This window comes from Gossypium hirsutum, chromosome A12 (assembly GCF_007990345.1).
Source record: "Gossypium hirsutum isolate 1008001.06 chromosome A12, Gossypium_hirsutum_v2.1, whole genome shotgun sequence".
Taxonomy (NCBI): Eukaryota; Viridiplantae; Streptophyta; class Magnoliopsida; order Malvales; family Malvaceae; genus Gossypium; species Gossypium hirsutum.
The window spans coordinates 92,678,449-92,696,257 of NC_053435.1; the positions used below are offsets into that span (position 1 = coordinate 92,678,449).

At 31.6% G+C, this 17,809-nt stretch overlaps 1 protein-coding gene across 7 annotated transcripts; it reads right to left on the bottom strand.

Annotated features, from left to right (window-relative positions):
• Window positions 1-11,858: 11,858 nt before the first annotated feature.
• LOC107917041 (dol-P-Man:Man(5)GlcNAc(2)-PP-Dol alpha-1,3-mannosyltransferase) lies at window positions 11,859-15,056 on the bottom strand. Of its 7 annotated transcripts, none has more exons than XR_005906331.1 (8): window positions 14,700-15,056; window positions 14,569-14,603; window positions 14,319-14,456; window positions 14,163-14,231; window positions 13,667-13,729; window positions 13,398-13,452; window positions 12,282-12,703; window positions 11,859-12,173 (listed from the first exon to the last, which is right to left on the bottom strand). XR_005906331.1 is itself a non-coding variant. In XM_041083095.1 (7 exons), the coding sequence occupies exons 1-6, from the start codon at window positions 14,866-14,868 to the stop codon at window positions 13,405-13,407; spliced, it is 522 nt and encodes a 173-aa protein (XP_040939029.1). In that variant the 5' UTR covers window positions 14,869-15,049; the 3' UTR covers window positions 11,859-12,703; window positions 13,398-13,404. The 7 variants fall into 7 exon arrangements, 1 of the variants encoding a protein (XP_040939029.1); XR_005906334.1 differs by adding an exon at window positions 13,821-13,894 and having other exon boundaries at window positions 13,398-13,729; window positions 14,700-15,049; XR_005906335.1 differs by having other exon boundaries at window positions 13,667-13,894; window positions 14,700-15,049.
• Window positions 15,057-17,809: the final 2,753 nt, after the last annotated feature.

The window sequence follows — 17,809 nt, forward strand, 5'->3', positions numbered from 1 at the left end:
TAGGTATTTGAAATTAATTTTTTTTGGTGTTTTTCAATTTAAAAAAATAATATTGAGAAAATAAAAATTATTTCAAAAACCGAATAAATTTGTAATTTTCTGAGTATCCTAAAACTAACATGCATGGAGTGAGGATTGGAAGGAAAATGGTTAATGCGCCTTGTCTATTGCACTGAAAAACCTGAGGCCTTTTGTCTGCTTTATTTTTGTTTGGTATCGAAAGATTGGTACCTTCAGCATAAAGAGTTGAGAGACAATCAAACAAATGAATAATAATCCAACCAAAAGAAAATTCCAACAAAAAATAATGATGGTACAATTTTTCTTTGACCTTTCTAACTTCATAGAATTTATTTTTAAATATTAATTAAGGACTTAATAAATTTTTAATTTTGCTCGTAGAATTAAAAAGAACTCAGTGATTAATTAAAATATAGTTTATTTTTTAATTTAATACTAAAGAATTTAAAAGAATTGAGGACATGAAAAAGAAAGAAAGTAATAACATCGAAAATAATTTGTTAAAAAATAATAAATTAAAATGCCATTCTTTAAAATAAATTTATACAATTGTAGTGGATATTTAAATAGATTTTTTTAGTATTTTTAAAAATTAAACATTTATATATCTAGTTATTTTAAATTTAAATTAAATAATACATATTTTATGATAATTTTTAAATTTAATAAAATACTTAAAAATAAATTTTAAATGATATTTAAATTTAAATTAATTTTATAATATTAATTTTTTTATAAATCTAATGATAACAAATTTAAATAGTAAATAAATAATATTTATCACAATGATAATTAAATAATAGTTATAAATATGATACTATTATTTATCTTTATGACAATCTTATATATTTATATTTTTTTACATAAAAAGTTTAGGTAAATGTTTCAAAATTTATCTAAACCTTTTAAATTTTATTTATTTAAAAATGTTAAAATAATAATAATTATCCGCATGTTAGTTAAGTAAGCTGTTCATATCAGCTTTGGGTGTTAAACCTTATAATATAATATATAAATATATAAGATTAGTGTTTGATATATTGATAGTATATTTTTTATTCCACAAGTAACCTTAAAAATACGTTGTTTTTTTTTTAAATATTCATTTTTAGTTTTACTAAACTCTTATAGGCTTGTTAACCCTTTAACCCTATTGTTGGAGTCTAAAAACTTTACTAATTAATAGTATATCAAATATTATTCCGTATATATATATAATAACTAATTTATCCATGTAGAATGCACAAATAATTTTTATATTAATTAATTATTAAAAAACTATAGTAAGAATATTAAGTAAACTATTAATATGACTATAAAAATAAGAAGCAACAATTTGAATTTAAAAAAAAAAAACATGTATATTCAAACTAGTTTCAACCTAAACAACAATATATATAATATCTATAAATTTGACAATGCAAGATTGAAATACGAGATAATATAGGAAGAATAAACCTTCCTTGCTTCTTTTTCAATTTGTAAAACTATTAGAACATGCTATTATACTAAGTTTAAAGATAATTAGAAATTCCAAATAATAAAACTTGAAAAAAATAATTACATTGAACAACATTTTTTAGAATTAGAATTGTAGTAGCACAATTTTACTCGAGCCCAAATTATAAACAAATAAAACAAAAACCAAGTTAAAACAAAAATAATAAAGTCCAATAGAAAAAGAAGAGGGTCCATTTACAAAAAAAAACCTAATGGTCTAGTGGCCCAACAACCTAAACTCTTTCTTTTAGAAAACTAAACCTTAGACTCTAGTTGCCGCTCTTATGCCTTCGCCAAGTCAACACGAACGCCACTCGAAGTCTGCCACCATCTTACCAAAACAACAAAGGTGTGCTTCCCATCACGATCGTTGACTCCACTGCCACCTGCAAAAAGGAAATACAATGACAGAGACAAACACACAAAGAACAACTGCAAAGGACAGTAGTGAAACAATAAAAAAACAAAAACAAAATGTATCGTATTCGGATATAAAAGCCATGGCCACCATTTAATCTGATTTTTATAGAGAAATAGACAATCAAAGATATAAAAAAAAAATGAATACAAAAGGTGATTCATTTTTTCTCTATTTATTTTATTTTTTATTTTTTGCAACAAATAAGAATAAAATGAAAAAAGGAGGAATTTTTTTTTACCTGGGTCGTTCGTCGAAGGGGAGAGACACCGAAGGGTTTCTTGACATTTGGTTCAATTTTTGACACTTTTTTGACAATTTTAATCCCTAAACAGGGTTCCTGAAAAGAAAAGGGTTAAAAAGGTGGGTTTTGAAATTTTTCGGCCACTGGGGACGGCAGTCGCCATTGCCAACAATCGGTAGCCACGGTGGATGAACAACTACGCCGATGACTGGACTTGGGATGATTTCATAGGGAAAAAAAAGGGTTCTCAAAAAAAAATTTTACTGGGGGCTGAAATGAATTTTTTTTTTAAAAAATTTTTTAACTTAAATAAGCATGGTGAAACAGTGCCATTTCATCCAGGCCCTAAACACCCCAAAACGCCGTCGTTTTGAGGAGCGACCCTAGACCCGACCCGAACCGCGTAGGATTCGCATGTTTTTGGCATGGGGTCTATTTATTCCTTTAGTCCTTCCCCTTTTGAATCTTTTTAATATGGTCCTGATTCCCGTTTTATTTTTTTATATCACACCATTTAATTTTAAATTATTTTCAATTTAGTCCTTCGATTTGCCAAAAGAACAGAGCATTTAATAGATCAGAGAATAATTTCTGAGTTGGTCCCTGCTTCTTTTCGCGCATCACATTTTAGCCCCTTTATTATTTATTTTATCTCAATTTATCCTTTTAATATCATTTAATTTATGATTAAGCCCTTTATTTATTTTAATTCTTTTATTCATTTATTTACTTATTTATTATTCATTCACTTTTTTAATATTTAAAATTGGTTTTTTATTTTCTTTTTATCGAGCATTTATTTTTTTTCCTTTTTTCTTCTTTTGCGCCTTTATTATTATTATTTTATTATCTATTTATCTATTTATTTATTACTTCTTTATTTTTTATACATACTTAAAAATTAGATTGTATACATGCTTTTATTGGTACTTTTTTTTTAATTTTTTGTTGTCATTATTATTATTATTATTTTTTGGTATGTTCTTGTTATTTTATTATTTCTTTTATTATTTTTGGCACTTTCATGTCATGTCCATTTATCTTTTTAATCATGCATCTTCCGTTTTTTATTTATCTTAAGTTACTTCATTTATTTATTATTACTATAATATGATTATTAATATTAATATTATTATAATTATATTATTATAGCATTCCTTTATTTACTTATTATTTCTCATTCTACCCTCAAAGCCATTTTATATTATTTCATGATCACTATATCATACATTATGTTTAAACATTTATCCATTTTTATATTATGCCCAAATAAGTTAAATGCACATCACTTTAAATGTTACGTTCATTTTTACACGATGCATAAAAAAAGAAAATTTTAAATCAAGGCAATGTTCATTATTTTTGGAATTAGAAGAGTTGTATTCCTAACTTACGGAATATAGCTTCTTTCTAAAACTGAAATAGTCGAATATTTATTTTAAAAAAATGAGATTTAAGTAACGCACAAGTGACGTTTATTCTTGTCTTCAAGAATTTAAGGCATTGTGTCCTAACTTACGAGACATGATCCTCTCTTCTCGATTAACGTGAAATAAGTCCTTTTCATGAAAATTAGTTTAATTAAGTAATGTCTTAATACAAAAAAGGATCGTATTTTAAATTCTCTTCAAATTTTAAATTCTCGATACTAAGACATCAAGTAATGAATTAGGTACCAATTTTGGGCGTAACAAGGATGCTAATCCTTCTTCAGGAGTAACCGACTCTCAAACCCATTTTCTGGATTTTGTAAACCGAAAAACATTGTTTTAGTAAATCAAACCTCTTATTAAAACGATCAAATTATGAGGTGATCTGATCACACCTCATGAAAGTGATTGGTGGCGACTCCATTTTAGTTCTTTAAAAAAGAATAAAAGTCAATTTCAAAAAAATGTTTCGACAGCTTGATGACTCTACTAGGCACCAAATAAGAGAGTCAAGCTGCGAGTTGATTACTTTTTAGTCTTTTTGTCGAAGTTGATAATTTGGTTTACATTAACGGTCTCATTATTGCATTTTATCATTCATGTTTTGTTTTTGATATCTTGGATTATATAGCGAGCTAGTATACTATTTTATTGGTTCGAAAGTTTCTTTTTGTATGTTTTACGCATATTACATTGCACAATCGTTCCATTTTACCCTTCTTAAGTGGGAGTGAGAAACTATTTTTTCTTGAGGTATTTACCTCCGTATAGGATAGTGGGTCACTTTCGGGATACATCCGTACCTATGTCTTCGTGATATCTTCATCTCCGTATAGCCATAGGGAAATGTATTCCTCTGAATTGAACTTGGTCTGTATAAGCCTATAATGGGTGAAGATCGAGGAATCCGCAGGTTCAGGTACCTTTATTTTAGAACTGAACCGCATATAATGAGTCCTAAGAACCTAGCCTAGGTAGAACCATATCAAACCTCCAGTGGTCACCCGAATAGGTGTTCTATTATTTCTTGCTTTTAATTCTAGCTTTGTGTGAAATGTACTGACTTGTTTTGTTTTGTTTTGGCTGTGATTTCATTACATTTTCATTATAGAAAAGGGTATTGATTCATATTCAGTTGCTAAATAGAGAGCTTGTCATGGAAAAAGGATTTCTTGATAAAGTGAAAAACAATACGGCCGTACGAATATGGTCTAAGAGAACACAATAAGGGAAGGGTGACAGCTTGACAGTGGGGTACTTGAAAGAATTATGGGATTTCACTCGCATCAGTATGACTTAAAATAATCTCCAAGAGTTGAAAAAGGTATGGGACCAATGGGATGACGAAACCAAGCAGTTATTCTACTGTAACTATAGTGATTTGCCTTATTTACTGGATATCAAAGTGGATAAGCACTTATTCCGAGCTCTGGCCCAATATTAAAATCTCGCTTATAGCTGATTTACTTTTGGGAAGGTGGATTTGTTGCCCATCGTAGAAGAGTACACAACTCTGTTCCGTTGCCCGAGGATCCAAGCTGACAAAGCTTATTTTAGAGTCGCCAACGTCCTGACATTTTTAAAAAAGCTAATGTGTATAACTAAGATGAGCGAGCAATGGGTTGCGGCCCGATTTAAACAAAAAGGAGATAGCAAATGTGTCACTTGGAAAAGTTTGCATGATTTGATCTTAGCACATCCGAATCCGAAGAAAAAATTCGACATCTTCGCCTTGAGTATTTTCGGTTTGGTCATATTCTCCAAAGCACTAAGGCATATTGATGAGGCAGTTTCATATCTATTTGATCGACTTGACAAAAAGGTCACGCCCGTCCTGGCAATTTTGGCTGAAAATTTCAGATCTTTGAGTACATGTTGGAGAGTGGGTGAAGGAAGGTTTATCGGGTGTGCGCAACTCTTGCTAGCTTGGTTTCATAACCACTTTTGGAAGGTAAAAAAAGTCTCTTATCGAGTATCCTTCAAGAACTACTCTCCGTTGAAAGAATTCATGGCCACCCCAAGGCAAGACAACATTTTTGAAGAAAAGTAGATGGCAATTCTCTAGAGTCTTCAAGACGATGACGTTGAATAGAGGGCCCCTTAGATGATCTCTGATGAAATTTTGTACCGATATGGAAACTTCGACTGGGTCCCTCTACTCGGGATATGGTGAGCTATTGGATATGCCTCTCTACTTGTATTTGGGTAGTATAGATCGAGGTAGTTTATGCCAGCAACGTAAGGCTTGGCTTAGTTTGAGTTTACATACAAAGGTGATAATTACAAGAAGAAGGTTCATGAAATATTGAATGCTTGGAACCAAACTCACAAAATGAAAAGATTTACCGTAAATCACATGACGACCCCCTAATATGATTGGTGGTAGGGTAAAAGAGTCAATGACAATGTCCCTATGTCAATTCAAGAAAACACTCGGCCAATAGAAGAACACCCACAAGTGATCCCGTCTGAAATAGAGATCATAAAGCAAAACTTTAAAAAGAAGAGTTTGGAGCTGGGGAAAAAGATAGAACAACTGGAAGAGAAAAAGATGCAGCTAGGATTAGACGTCGACGTCTAGAAGTTAAAAGTCGAGAAAATGAAAAAAAGAAAGAACAAGGCTGAGGAAGACTTGGACAGTTTAAAAACAAATTATAAAAAGCTGCGTTTGTTGATGAGGACTATCGGGTTGGGTAAAACATCAGAACAATAAAGGCAAGAAATCAAAGTAAAAAATATTAGAGCTGATCAGTGGGAAAAGAAATTCCAAGATGCTCGAGTTCGAGAAGATGCTCTAGAAAGGGATTTGTTAGAAAGCCAAAATGAAAAGGTTGGATTAAGAGCCAGAATAGTAGAATTAGAAAGGCCACTGCACCAATATCGTAGTCACAACTACACAATTGAGTTGAAAGCAAGCCTAAATAAGATTGAAGAGTTGAAGGGAAAGATAGAAGAGCTTGAGGCCGCATTACAAAATTGTGAACTTCGAGTTGAACTTCTTGAAATGAACAATGAACACTGGAAAGAGAAACTCCAACACTCTCAAAGTCCGATTAGGGATAGAGATCAAATCATTAGTGAAGCTGTGACTCAAGTACGGGAAGTAACTGACCATTTGCAAACCTTAATGGTTTAAGCCGACATGCTAAGCTTAAAATATGAATCAGAATCAGATCGGGGCTCAGAATTAGCTTGGCTTCTTAGGAAAGTCAAGGCTTTGAGTATTAGGGTAAATTCATATATGTAAAACACCTGTTTTATGTAAAGAGATTTGTTTTCTAGTAAAGTTGTTCTAATAAAGTTGAATTAGAATCAATGTCTCTTTCTACATCTATTTCATTCATCAACTTTACATTTCATCATATGCATTAGATTTCATAAAAAAACCCTAATTAATCAAAATTATGATAATTACCCTGAAAACAATAAGAATCTACCAACTGAATATCGTTACAGTACTAGTGGCAAAACCAAAGCAATGGATCAAATATTAGAGAGATTAGAACAAATTCAGAAAGACATGCAAGATCAGTTGCAAGCACAACTGCAAGAACAATTAGTTGAAGTACAGCAAGACATGAGGGATCAAATACAAGAGTCCCAATGAAGTATGATAAGCCAGTTGACCTAGTTGCAGGTCGAAGGGAATGAAAAAGGGAAAAATACTATGGTTAACTCTAGGGATGATAATGAAGACCTTACATATCCCCTAGGCTTTACCTCGGTGAATGTCCAAGCCTAACCAGATACTTATCCACAAAGGGTACCCATTACCATAAGATCTAAACAATAACAAGCTGGCACCTTAGCACCAGTGAATTACCCAACAGGTTTAGGTTCCAATCCCGGGGATAATCTGACCAACCCCATCGTTTCATATTTAGACGACATGGCAGAAATGGATAGAGCAAGAGTAGAATTGTCGAAATAGCTAAAAGATCGATGTAAGTGGTTGGAGGAGAAATTCAGAGCTATGGAGAATGTTGACTACCTTTACGGGGCTGATGCTAAAGAGTTGAGCTTAGTCCCAAATTTAGTGCTCCCACCAAAATTCAAAACTACAGAATTTAAAAAATATAATAGGACTAGTTGTCCTGAAGCCTATATTACAATGTTCTGCTAAAGAATAACGGGATACATCAATAACGACCAATTGTTAATCCACTACTTTCAGGATAGTTTGATTGGGTCGGCTACCAAGTGGTACAACCAGCTAGGCCATGCCAAAGTTAACTCATGGAAAGACTTGGCATAGGCTTTTATGAAACAATACAACCATGTGACTAACATGACACCCGACAGAATTATGCTGCAAAATATGGTAAAAAAAATAAAGTGAAAGCTTTAGGCAATATGCTCAGAAATGGAAGGAAGTGGCAAGACAAGTTCAGCAAAACTTCTAGAGAAAGAGACAATAATGCTTTTCATAAATACTTTGAAAGCCTTGTTCATTAACCATATGTTGGGAAGTGCTACTAAAAGCTTCTTAGATATAGTAATGTCCGAAGAAATGATTGAAAACGCAATAAGGAGTGAGAAAATAGATGCGGGGGAAAATGCTAAAAGATTAGCCCCGAGAAAGAAAGAACATGAAGTGAACACCGCAAGCTTGTATAATAAAAGTTATTTGAAACTAGACACTGTAAGCCAGCCAAAAACCGTAACAACCAGCCATCAAGGCCCATTGAGGCAAGAATCTAACTCAAAGCCAAACACGGAAAAACTCCAATTCACACCCATCCTAATGACATATAGAGAGTTATATTAGAATTTGTTTGATGTACATGTGGTATCCCCGTTTTACTTAAAACCCATGGAACTTTCGTTCCCAAAATGGTATGATGCGGATGCTCAATGCGAGTACCACACAAGAATAAAAGGACACTCAATTGAGAATTGCACTGCATTTAAAATTTTGATTGAAAAGTTCATCAAGATGGGGATCGTAAGGTTCGATAATCCATCGGGACCTAATGTGGTAGGAAATCTGTTACCCAGTCATTTAGATAAAAGGGTAAACGTGATAATTGAGAGTGAAGGAAAGAGGACCAAAACCGATGTGGCAAAAGTAAAAACCCTACTAAAATGGGTTTGAAAAAAGATAATAGATGTAGGATTAATCCTTCAAGATTCAGAGAAGATGCCCAAAGGGGTGAGGAGCTATTATGAGTTCCACACTGAGGAATGTCATAAAATTTAGGAGTTAATTGACAATGGATCTGCGCTGAACGTCTTACTTCTATCCACATTCAATAGATTGCCAGTGGATAGCTCTCATATGAAGACGTGCCAAAATATAGTGAGAGCATTCGATAGTACAGAAATAAGAGCTATGGGGAGAATTGAAATACCTCTCTTAATTGGTCCGAACACATATAAAATAGACTTTTTTGTGATGGATATTAAGCCCTCTTATAATTGTTTGTTGGGTAGGCCCTAGATTCATTCGGTTGGGGCAGTGTTGTCGTCACTACACTAAAAACTGAAGTTGGTAACGAAGGGTCGACTGGTGATGATAAATGCTGAAGAGGATATCATTACATCCATAACTAGTTATGCACCATACATAGGAACGAATGAAGAGGCAATAGAATGTTCTTTTCTATCACTGGAATTTGTTAACGCAACTTTCATTGTCAAAGGAAACAAGATCCCAATGCCAAAAATATTCAAAACCACAAGTATGATTCTGCAGTTGACGATTGGAAAAGGAACCTTGCTTGGAAGAGGATTCGAAAAATATCTTCAAAGAAGAGTCGAGGCACCAATGCTGATGGACAAACAAGATCACTTTGGCTTAGGATACAAGCCAAATACAAGGCAAAAGAAGAAGGACCTAGAGAAGAAACAAGAAAGAAGAATAGCACGACTAAGTGGGGGAGAGATTAAATAGGAACTGATAATTTTTCCCCATTTATCTAAAACGTTCATGTCAGGAGAAACCATTTACCTTAAGCAAAGGAGGTTAAAAAAAATCCCGGAAGGAATGTTGGGAAACTTGAGCATCAATGCCATATCCGAAGAAGGAATTGAGGAGAAACTATCAGGCATTTGTCCTTATATCCCTGGAAGTGTTTTGAACAATTAGGTTGCGGAAGAGATCCTTGTAATTTTTAGAACTAATTTAGAGTAATGTTCAAAACACACTTTTTGCTCTAAGCTTGAGATTAATAAGAATCCTTTTGTGAAAAAGGCATATGTCCAATATTTTTATTTCAATAAAATGTATCTTTGTGTCTTATTTTGGAAAGTATTCTTTTATTTTTCCATTTCATTCATACTCAGATCACACAGATAATTATTCTTAGATTCATTTATTCTTTGGGTCTTCCTTTATTCCTCCAACAGGTCTCCAGATATCAATGATATGAACGACGCTACTGCTGACTCAGAGTCTCTTTTTAAGCATGATATGTGTCCAGAAGAACCTCAGAACTTTGAAGATGATAAAAAAAAAGGGTAAAAAGGTGGGTTTTGAAATTTTTCGGCCATTAGGGATGGCGGTTTCCATTGTCGATGATCGGTGGCCACGGCGGATGAACGACGGCGCCGATGGTCGGACTTGGGATGATTTCATAGGAAAAAAAATGTTCTCAAAGTTTCACCTAGGTTAAATTAATCGAGAGATTGAGAGAGTATAAATTTGTTCAAGTTAAGAACGTTTTATGTGTGTATTATTTTTGTAAGCAATCAAGAGTCCCTTATATTGCAAAACTAAACTTTTGAGGAAAAAGCTTAGTGAGAGAGTGATCTAGTTTTTCTACAACGGTGAGGTCACTAAATTGGTGAGAGATAAATTGATAATAAGACTTAAATCATTAGTTGTATTGTGAGAAAGATAATGGATCATTGCTCTGGTCAAGGCCCCACAGAGGTAGATTGAGGTCGAACTGCGTAAACAATCTTGGTGCTCAACTTTACATTTCTTGCATTTTTAATTGCGTGGTTGAAACTGTGGTTACAATTCTAAACACTATTTTAATCACAGTTTCTGTTTGTAAAGCAAGTTCCCTCGTTTGTACAAAAAGTAAGTTAGATAACCATGTGTTTGGACAACTTCTCACACAGTGTTACTTGGGCATCTAATAAGCATGAAAATAGTGTGATATATATGCTAAAAAAGTATTGATTAATAATTGTCGTGAATTGGAACTTTGTTTGATTTTTTTTTATTAATGTATGTATGAATAATATGCTTTTAAGTTAATTATTTGCATATCGAAATGGTTAGAATGTATTAAGTCACCATTGAACTTGTAAAAACTCAATGTTTCAAATTGTTTTCCGAACATAGGTAAAGCATGAAGTTTTTTGTTCACAACAACTTGTCTTGAAGTTTTCACCCAATTTTAATTTTGTAAAAGCGTTTTTGAATTCATTTCTGTTAAGGCATTTACTGAGGACCACTAGAGGTTTTAAAATTTGATTTGATTTGTTTTCATAATGCTTTTGGCCACATTGGCATAGTTTTAAGTTGAACTATTATTTTGATTCATTTTTTTATTTTTGGTTGATTATATACAGAGATTCAAATGTTTTAAAGTTTATACACTACAACAAAACTGACTTTTAGCGGCGTTTTTTTAGGCCTTTAGGCGCCGCTAAAACTCTTTGCGACGCTTTTACAAGCGCCACAAAAAAGGCCGCTATAGACGGCGCCACAAAAGTTTGCGGCGTTTATTTAAAAAAAACGCCGCTAAAGGCCATGACCTTTAGTGGCGCTTTTTCCACAAACGTCGCTAAAGGTCGTGACCTTTAACGGCACTTTTCCCACAAACGCCGCTAAAGGTCATGGCCTTTAGCGGTGCTTTTCCCAAAAACGCTGCTAAAAGCCGCGACCTTTAGCGGCGCTTTTCCCACAGACGCGCTAAAAGCCGCGACCTTTAGCGACACTTTTCCCACAAACGCCGCTAAAGGTCATGAAATTTTAAAAAATATATATAAAATATTATAAAGGTCCTAAAAAATTAAAATTCATTATCAAAATATTGAGGAGCATAATATCCATGATATAAATATAAAAATTTTCTATTGAAATTCATTATCAAATTAAAATTTCTATGAAAATTTTAACTTTAAAACTAAATATAAAATTTGATAAATTCAAATTTAGAATTTAAAATAATAAATTAATAACACAATTAAAATTCAAAAGTTAGAACTCAAGTTATTAAATATTAAAATAAAAATAAAAATATAGAATCAAAACTAAAATAAATAATAAAAATTAGATTAAACATAAAGATATAAATAAAATACAGCAAGTCTTTTACTAACAACAAGTCCAAATACAGCATCTTGTTTGCGAACCTAAACAACATTGAAAATTGAAAGGTCTTTTATAAAAGACAAATTAACTCGATAATCACTTATTTAACCACCAAACAAATACACAATCAGAGATTCTAAATTTCCACTCCTCACTAAATTTAAGTAATTAACTCGATAATCACTAAATTCACACTTAAATTAAATTGCCTAACTAATAAACTCATACCGGTTCCATGAACTTTCGTGAAAACATTGATATTAAAACCACCGGAAAACCTTCCTCCCTTGCCTTCGTCAACCAATTCAAAAAAAAAAAACAAAAACAGAAGTCAGTGAGCTAAATTCGAAGACTCAACATGCAATAAAATGATGATTCGATTAAAAACTTGAGACTCACCGTAAGAACAATAGCCTTTAAATCGTTAAAAAGCAACCTCCTAGGAGATCATGATATCAACTTGCTACAACATTGACAAAATCATGCATACAAAACAAACTAAAGAAAGACCAAATTTTACATTAAAAATACTAATAAAACTTGCAATTTGGAGATAAAATTCTGACCTCCAGGACTAGTATAGACTACCGGATAAGTATAATAGTAGAGAAACAAAGCTTTTAAGCTATTCCAAACATGAAGCTGAGTTTAAAATATTTAAAAAGGAAAAGGATGAAATTAATGAAAAATCAACCGATTAATGAGTTGACGTTTGGAGGCATCACAGAAGACAATTCGTCCCAATTTCAAATGATCAACTTGGCCATCATCTTGTAGTAGAAGAAAAGTTCCATAGAGATTAGTTCATTTTTCCCACTGCGCTGTTAACCCCAACATAATCACTCAGTTTGAAACAAAATTTGCTATTAAGAACAAAAGTACACTTGAAACAACCAACTTTCTATTATTTCCCCAGACACAATTGTTACATCTTCTTATTCAACTTAGAATAAAATTTCAAAAGAATAGGTAGGCTAAACATTCATGCAAGCAAACTGTAAAATTAAAGGTAGCAAATTCTCATTCATCTCCATTTTTAACAAAAACACGAAATTAGAATTTGGAATGATACCCTTCAAGGTCAATACTCAAAGCTTCTCAGCTGACATAAGAAACAGAAAGCATAAATACTAGGGTCCAAAATTGATCTAAGCTTAAAAACTGAACATACCCAGAATTCAAATCTAGAAACTAATCAACATCCAATAAATTGAAACCAGAACACCCATAGTAGCAAAAACAGCTGCAGGATTCTTTTAAATATTAGCACTAGAAACAAATTTGTACCAACATTCAAAGAGGTAATAATCCACAAGTCTACAAATCAGCTAAGGTAATTATCCTTCACCCATAGTTTTTGCCTAATAAAATTATGCTCCCAAGCTGATAAGTAATCCAATTCAAACACATAATTTCACCTAAAATACAATAACTATAATATTCAAATCAGAATATTATTTTACAAATTTAGAAAAATAAATGAGAAAAAGGATTAAAAATCCGAACCTGCATTACCTTTTATCTAAAATGAAATCATGAACCCGTTTCTGATCCTTTGATTTAAGGGCATCTTAAACGAAACAAAAACATTGATCAAGTTAAAGAAAAAAAAGACAATGAAGAAATTAATGGTCAAACATTAGCTCCAATAATTGTTCAAAATTTAAGACAGCTACATTCAAATAAAAACTAAATAACTAAAGCATCCAATGGAACATAATTTCACTTTTCATCACTAAATGTTTCCTCATAAACATGGCTTCATCCAAAACAAAACCTCATACCATTACAATTTGCCTTTTAAGCAGAAGCTGCTGCAACCTTCTTCCTTGGTGCTGCTTCAGTACCTATACATCACCCCCAATAAAAAATAAGAACATTTTGAAAGAAAAAAAAACCCAAAATTTTGTATTAGATCTCAAATCCACCGAATACTACTTCAAAATTCATGCTTTTTTCTTTGAGTGAACTCGCTTTGAAAGACAAAGCAGGATAAGAGCCCACCACGGAAGCTGCAAAGATGTTTTAAGAACAGTAAACGATAATATAGAAAACCAAGACAACGAAATACAGAGTAAGAAACATTAACAATCAAGAATATTTTCATTTAAATCACCAATCTCGAGTTTACTAGTTTCGAACTTTCAGAGCACTCAGACAAAGAAATATATTTATCAGCTTTACGAATTTTACATACCAAATCATATAACTAATCAGTAACAAAAAGAAAAAATAGCCGTATATTAATGCCTGAACGGTAAACAAAAGCAAATTTCATACCACATTGGTCTTTACATAGATTAATAAGACAATGCCCAGGTTTATGATGTATAAAATCCCAAACAAAATCTGCAACCAAAAACAAAATGGAAGTAAGCATAAATAAAGCACAGATCACAGACAAGAAAATTCAATTTGACTAAGCACTAAGATCACCTGAGCTGGAAAAACTTGTCCTCCAGTAACATACTGAATAGCAGAATAAACATAAAGGAAACCAGCTGGGCAAACAAGCGGTCCAGTGTCTCCTTTCAAGTTCTTATAATCCCTTTCTCCTCCAAGAAACCCACTTACCTGTCATCTTAATAAACACTAATTCCACATTATCCCATCAAATAAAAACGAATAGCCGAATTAACCCATGAAGTAAATTAGCTTGATTAGTATAGAAAAAAAAGTACCACACCTGAGACATGTGAGCGTCCCAATCTATCTTCGTATCTGAAAATTAAAATCCGTGAGAAGTCACCGTGAGTTCAATTATACGGGGAAGAGAAAAGAAAAAAAAACAGTGAAGATGGATTTTGGTTATCTTACAAGGGACGTAAACGATGATGAAGGAGACGAGGAGGGAGTCAATGATGAGTAAAGCCAACGCCATTGTTGTTTTGGGGTTTTTCATGAATTTGGGGATCAAAGAAGATGAAGCAGCAGCTTTTTTCCGAGAGCGTTTGGCATGAGCAGAGGTTGAATTTTTTACTGCCATGGATATTTTTGCTTTTGGGTTGAATTTGGTGTTGGATTAATGAAGGAGAAAGAAACTGGAATGCTTGAGTTTTCAGAGAACAAACGGAGGTAAATGAAAGAGTTGGGTACACTTGGGATATTTGGGGGCAAATTTTGAGAGTAAAAGGAAATGAGAAGAAGATGAGAAGCGGGTAACCAAAAAATTGTGAGCGGGATTTTGAAAAAGGGATAAAAAATAATGGTTTTTTGTGGCGTTTTACCCAAAAACGCCACTATTGCTCAATTTTATTTTATTTTTATTTTTAACATATTTTTTTCTAGTTTTTCTTTTAAAATTTTTGTGCTGAGATTATTATTTTTTGAATTTTTTTTTAAATTTTGAATATTGAACTTTTTAACTGAAATATGGACTAAAATATTAAATATTAAATTTTTAAGCTTTTTATTTAATATATAAGAGATTATCTAAACCTTAAACCCTTAATTATAGTCTTCATACTCTAAATCATAAAACATAAACCACCAACCTTAAAAGAATAAAAAAATACTCTATAAAACAAGTTTGAACTAAAACAACACTTATTTTAAAACAAACAAAAAACAAAAAAAGAGTTGCAACTTTTTAATAAGAAGATTGATTTACGAATAAAAGAATGTTTTATAAAAAGAAAATGAGTTACAATTAAAAAGATGTGGAGACACAAATGAGTGTAGAGGATTTTCGTATAAATTAATAAATATATATTTTAATTAGTCAGTATAGATAAATATTAAAATAGTATAAACAAAAAACTATTAATAAAATTTAATAAAACAATTTCTCTATTGGAACACTCTAGTTATAACGTCCACTCTTAAAGATATTTCTATGTTATATAAACTTGGAAATTATACATAGTTCAACAAATGCTAATTAATATTTAAGCTTGCCACAATCAAAATCACCCTTTCTTAATAGCGTCCCAGGTAAGAATCTGGAAAGGAAATTATCTCTTAAGAAGTTAATAATTGTCCCATTGTAAACTTCAACCCTACCTAAATCATAATCCCTAAACCCATAATTCATCATAAACCTTCAAATACTAGTTAACTCCTAAACTTTAAACCCTAAACCGTACATCTTAAACCATAGTTAACTCATAAACCTGCTTAAACCCTAAACCATATATCTTAAACCATAAACCTTAAACTATAATGATAATTAATTTAATATTTTAAATTCAATACTATCTCTTTTACGATTATATAAGAAAATATTTAATATATTGTATAACCATAAATTTTAATAATTATTGTTTTAGGGGTTATAAATTAGTGTTTATGATTTTTTTGGGGTTTAGGGGTTATATGACTTTTAGCGGCGTTTTATCAAAAGCGCCGCTAATGCCCTGGTTTTTAGCGACGTTTTACCAAAAGCGCCGCTAATGCCCTGGTTTTAGCAGCGTTTTTTGTAAAACATCGCTATTGCTCTGTATTTTAAAATTTTTGCGGCGTTTTTGATAAAACATCGCTAAAGCCCTATTTTCCTGTAGTGATAGTATGTACGCTGTTAGGAATAGGAGTTTAAAATTACCAAATATGTTATAATTTGCAGAAATTGATTATGGTGAAAGTGTGTCGGTGTATTGAGCATGCAATGGTAATTAAAATGTGTTGGTACCACGCTGGTAGTGAAATTAATTTATTTAGGCATCGGTTATAATTCATAAATTATTTAGTTATGTTCTTTAATAATTTTTACTTGGATAGGTAAATTTTGTACGCGTTGTTGTTTGATATGTTTAGAATGCATTATAGATGTGTTATGATGTGTTAAATATGTTGAATATACATTTGGTAGTATTTTAGGACATTTTGACATGTTTGTGTGTAAAATTTTTGCACTTTTTCTAATTTATTTTTGTAATTTTGGGCACCATGTCTCGAGATAGGACAAATAAATTATGTTAAGCATGCATTCCCATGTACATGTCTTGAGATAAAGTGAGCTATGTCTCGAGACATGGCTCATGTCTCTGTCAAAACCCTTTTTTTTTTAAATCGACTTATATTTTAAAATAAATATGGGAGTCGCCACCAATCCTTTTTATTTAGGTGTGATTGGATCACCTCGTAATTTAATCATTTTTAATAAAAGTTTAAATTTACTAAAACGATGATTTTTTGTCTATAAAATCCTGAAAAATGTGTTCGGGAGTCGGTTACGCACGAGGAAGGATTAGCACCCTGTTAACGTCTAAAATTGGTACCTAGTTGATTAATTGATGTCTTAGTGTCGATAATTGAAAATTTGAAAAAGGGTTTAAAACACGATTCATTTTTGTATTAAGATACTACTTAACTAAAGTAATTTTCTCCAAAAGGGCTTATTTCAAGTTAATTGAGAAAAAAGATCATATCTCGTAAGTTAGGACACAATACCTTAAGTCCTCGAATATGAGAATAAATGACAATTGATCATTACTTAAATATTGTTTTTATTTATTTTAAAGTAAATATTCAACTACCTCGATTTTATAAAGAAGTCATATTCCATAAGTTAGGAACACAACTTTTCTAATTCCAAAATAATGGACATTACCTTGATTTAAAAAAAAATTATGCATCGTACGAAGACGAACGTAACATTTAAAGTAGCACAATACAAAAACGAATAATTATATTTAAACATAATCTATGATATAGTGATAATGAAATAATGTAAAATGGCTATATAAGTAGAACATTAGAATAATATATAATAAGTAAATGAGGAATACTATTGTAATACTAATGTAATTAATAATAATATTATTATTAATAATCAAATCATAAGAATAACAAATAAATAAGGTAACTTGAAATAAGAATAAAATAGAAAATGCATGATCAACAAATAGTCGACATGAAAGTGCCAAAATAATAAATTAATAAATTAATAAGAACACAAAAAAAACTAAAAGAGATAATGACAATAAAAA

Coding starts and splice junctions, on each gene's coding strand:
- LOC107917041 (XM_041083095.1), bottom strand. CDS start 14,868: ATGGCAGTAAAAAATTCAACCTCTGCTCATGCCAAACGCTCTCGGAAA. Junction 14,457..14,568: donor GGGACGCTCACATGTCTCAG/GTGTGGTACTTT, acceptor TTAAGATGACAG/GTAAGTGGGTTTCTTGGAGG. Junction 13,453..13,666: donor TTAAAAGGCAAATTGTAATG/GTATGAGGTTTT, acceptor GTTTCGTTTAAG/ATGCCCTTAAATCAAAGGAT.